Source organism: Protobothrops mucrosquamatus, unplaced genomic scaffold (genome assembly GCF_001527695.2).
Source record: "Protobothrops mucrosquamatus isolate PMUCROS unplaced genomic scaffold, P.Mucros_1.0 scaffold5201, whole genome shotgun sequence".
NCBI lineage: Eukaryota > Metazoa > Chordata > Lepidosauria > Squamata > Viperidae > Protobothrops > Protobothrops mucrosquamatus.
In genome coordinates this window covers 26600-29999 of record NW_015391069.1, presented here as the reverse complement: position 1 = coordinate 29999, position 3400 = coordinate 26600, and the positions used below count along the sequence as shown (strand labels likewise).

Genomic DNA, 3400 nt, shown 5'->3' with positions numbered 1-3400 from the left:
TCCCTCCCTCCCTCTCTCTTCCTCCCTCCCTCCCTCTCTTATCCCTTTCTTCCTCCCCTCCCTCCCTTCCTTATCCCTTTCTTCCTCCCTCCCTCCCTTATTTATCCCTCCCTTGCTTTCTCTTCCCCTCCCTCCCTTCCTTCCTTATCCCTTCCTTTCTCCCTCTTTTATTTATCCATCCCTTCCCTCCCTCTTTCTTCATTTTTTTCCTCTGCACACATTCCCTCCCTCCCTCTCTCTCTCCCTCCCTTCTTTATCCCTCCCTCTCTCTCTCCGGCCAGGGCACTAACGGCCTCTCCCTCTCTCCCTCTCTCCCTCTCCCTCCCTCCCTCCCTCCGCCAGGCCTGGCGGGCTTCGTCAGCCTGGCGGCCTACGGCATCTACCGGCTGAAGCACCGGGGCCAGACCAAGATGTCCATCCACCTCATCCACACCCGCATGGCCGCCCAGGGCTTCGTGGTGGGCAGCATCGTCTGCGGTGAGTCCCAGTGTGCGTGCGTGTGTGTGTGTGTGTGTGTGTGTGTGTGTGTTTGGGGGGCGGCTGTGGTGTTCTGGGATGGCCGGGGAGCGGAAAGGACGGCTCCTCCTTGAACGAACAACGGTTCGCTTAGTGACGGTTCGAACAGCACAGAACAAAGGGACTTGGGATCCCACAGGTGGCCTCCTCCTCCTCCTCCTCCCTTGTAGCCCTGATGACGTTCCCTAGTTGGGTCGTGAGACGTCTGGAAGGAAAACCGACCCAGCTCAGAGAGCACTAAGGATTCCACAGTCCCTCCTCCTCCTCCTCCTCCTCCTCCTTCCTTCCTTCCTTCCTTCCTTCCTTCTAGCCCTGATGATGTTACCTAGTTGGGTTGTGAAACGTCTGCAAGGAAAGCTCAGAGAGCACCAGGGACCCCACAGTCCTTTTCCTTCTCCTCTTCCTCTTCTTCTGCCTCCTCCTCCCCTCCTCCTTCTTTTCCTTTTCCTTCTCCTCCTTTTGTTCTTCCTTCTTCTTTTCCTCCTCCTCTTCTTCTTTTCTTTTCCTCTTCTTCCTCTCCTCCTCCTCTTCTGCCTCTTACTCCCCTCCTCCTCCTCCTCCTTCCTCCACTTCTTCCTCTTCCTCCTCTTCTTCTTTTCCTTTTCCTTCTCCTCCATTTCTTCTTCCTTCTTCATTTCCTCCTCCTCTTCTTCTTTTCTTTTCCTCTTCTTCCTCTCCTCCTCTTCTTCTTTTCTTTTCCTCTTCTTCCTCTCCTCCTCCTCTTCTGCCTCTTCCTCCCCTCCTCCTCCTCTTCTTCTTCCTCCTTCCTCCACTTCTTCCTCTTCCTCCTCTTCTTCTTTTCCTTTTCCTTCTCCTTTTCTTCTTCCTTCTTCTTTTCCTCCTCTTCTTTTCTTTTCCTCTTCTTCCTCTCCTCCTCCTCTTCTGCCTCTTCCTCCCCTCCTCCTCCTCTTCTTCTTCCTCCTTCCTCCACTTCTTCCTCTTCCTCCTCTTCTTCTCCTTTTCCTCCTCCTCCTCTTCCTTCTGCTCCTCCTCTTCTTTTCCTCCTCTTTTTCCTCTCCTTCTCCTCCTCTTCTTCTTCTTCCTCCACTTCTGCCTCCTTTTCCTTCTCTTCCTCCTCTTCTTCCTTCTTCTTTTCCTTCTCCTCCTTTTCCTTCTCCTCCTCCTCTTCTTCCTTTTTCTTTTCCTTCTCCTCCTTCTCCTCTTCTTCCTCCTTCCTCCACTTCCTCTTCTTCTTCTTCTCCTCCTCCTCCTCCTCCTTTTCTTCTTTTTTGTTCTTATTTTGTTTTTTTATCATTTTCTAATTATTATTATTCAATATTATTGATATCATTGTCATGATTTTTGTCTTCCAGGTGTGGTTTATACCATGTTCCGGGATTACGTCTGGAAGCCTCAATCGAAGGCTTAGGAAACCCGTTGTAGCTCTCCTCGCTCCTCTCCTTGACCGTACGGATCGTTCCCCACCTACAAGTGGCTGCGGCTGAAAGGAAAATGGAAAAATGGCGAATATAATTCTCACTTTTACACCTCTTCCGCCCGGCCTCACCTTCCCGGCGGCCAGAATTCCTTGAAATTTTCAGTTGGCGGGGGATAAAAAAAAAAATCACTTATATTTTATATTTAAGGACACGTCTGAATGAAAACAAGCCAAGTCAGAGAGCACCGGGGATCCCTCAGTTTATATTTTATTTTATTTTATTTTGGTTACCTCAAGGCCGCGAATTGAGGTTTGTTCCCTCACCCTAAGGAACCCCTCATTTTATATTTCATTTTATTTTGATTTCCTGAAAACCACCAATTGAGGTTTGTTTGCTCACCCCAAGGAACCCCTCATTTTATATTTCATTTTATTTTGGTTTCCGCACAACCACGAATCGAGGTTTGTTCGCTCACCCCAAGGAACCTTTCATTTTATTTTGGTTACCTCAAGACCACGAATCGAGGTTTGTTCGCTCACCCTAAGGAACCCCTCATTTTATATTTTATTTTATGTTGGTTTTTGCACAACCACGAATTGAGGTTTGTTCGCTCACCCCGAGGAATCTTTCGTTTTATATTTCATTTTATTTTGCTTTCCACACAACCACGAATTGAGGTTGGTTCACTCCAAGGAATCCCTCATTTTATATATATTTTGTTTGTTTCCTCAAGGCCAGGAATCGAGGTTTGCTAGTTCACTCCAAGGAGAGAGAGAGAAAGATATATATATATATTGTTGTTTGTTTCCTCAAGACCACGAATTGAGGTTTGTTTGCTCACCCCAAGGATCCCCTCATTTTATATTTCATTTTATTTTGGTTTCCTCAAGACCACGAATTGAGGTTTGTTCGCTCACCCTAAGGAACCTTTCATTTTATTTTGGTTACCTCAAGATCACAAATTGTGGTTTGTTGGCTCACCCCAAGGAACCCATTTTATATTTCATTTTATTTTGGTTTCCTCAAGACCACGAATCGAGGTTTGTTCGCTCACCCTAAGGAACCTTTCATTTTATTTTGCTTACCTCAACATCACAAAGTGTGGTTTGTTGGCTCACCCCAAGGAACCCATTTTATATTTCATTTTATTTTGGTTTCCTCAAGACCACGAATCGAGGTTTGTTCGCTCACCCTAAGGAACCTTTCATTTTATTTTGGTTACCTCAACATCACGAATTGTGGTTTGTTGGCTCACCCCAAGGAACCCATTTTATGTTTCATTTGATTTTGGTTTCCTCAAGACCACGAATCGAGGTTTGCCGGTTCACGCCGGCGTTTCGTCACTGAGGCAACTCCAGATTTTGTCTTTTTCACAGATAATGTGAATTTCGAAAGACAAATTGTGTGTTTTTCTCCCAAAGATCGGGAAGTTTTCCCCCCGTTTTCCTTCACCTGCCAGGCAGACGTGAATTTAGATAGCAAACCCGTCACCGACACGAATAATT

At 46.7% G+C, this 3400-nt stretch overlaps 1 protein-coding gene across 1 annotated transcript in view; it reads left to right on the top strand.

Moving 5' to 3' along the window:
* The window catches only part of LOC107299629 (HIG1 domain family member 1A, mitochondrial-like), a 9538-nt gene extending 7565 nt beyond the window's left edge, over positions 1-1973 (top strand). The window contains exons 3-4 of the mRNA XM_015828990.1: positions 343-477; positions 1830-1973. Of these exons, the coding sequence (XP_015684476.1) occupies positions 343-477; positions 1830-1885 (191 nt within the window). The 3' untranslated portion in view covers positions 1886-1973. The remainder of the gene's footprint in view (positions 1-342; positions 478-1829) is intronic.
* Positions 1974-3400: the final 1427 nt, after the last annotated feature.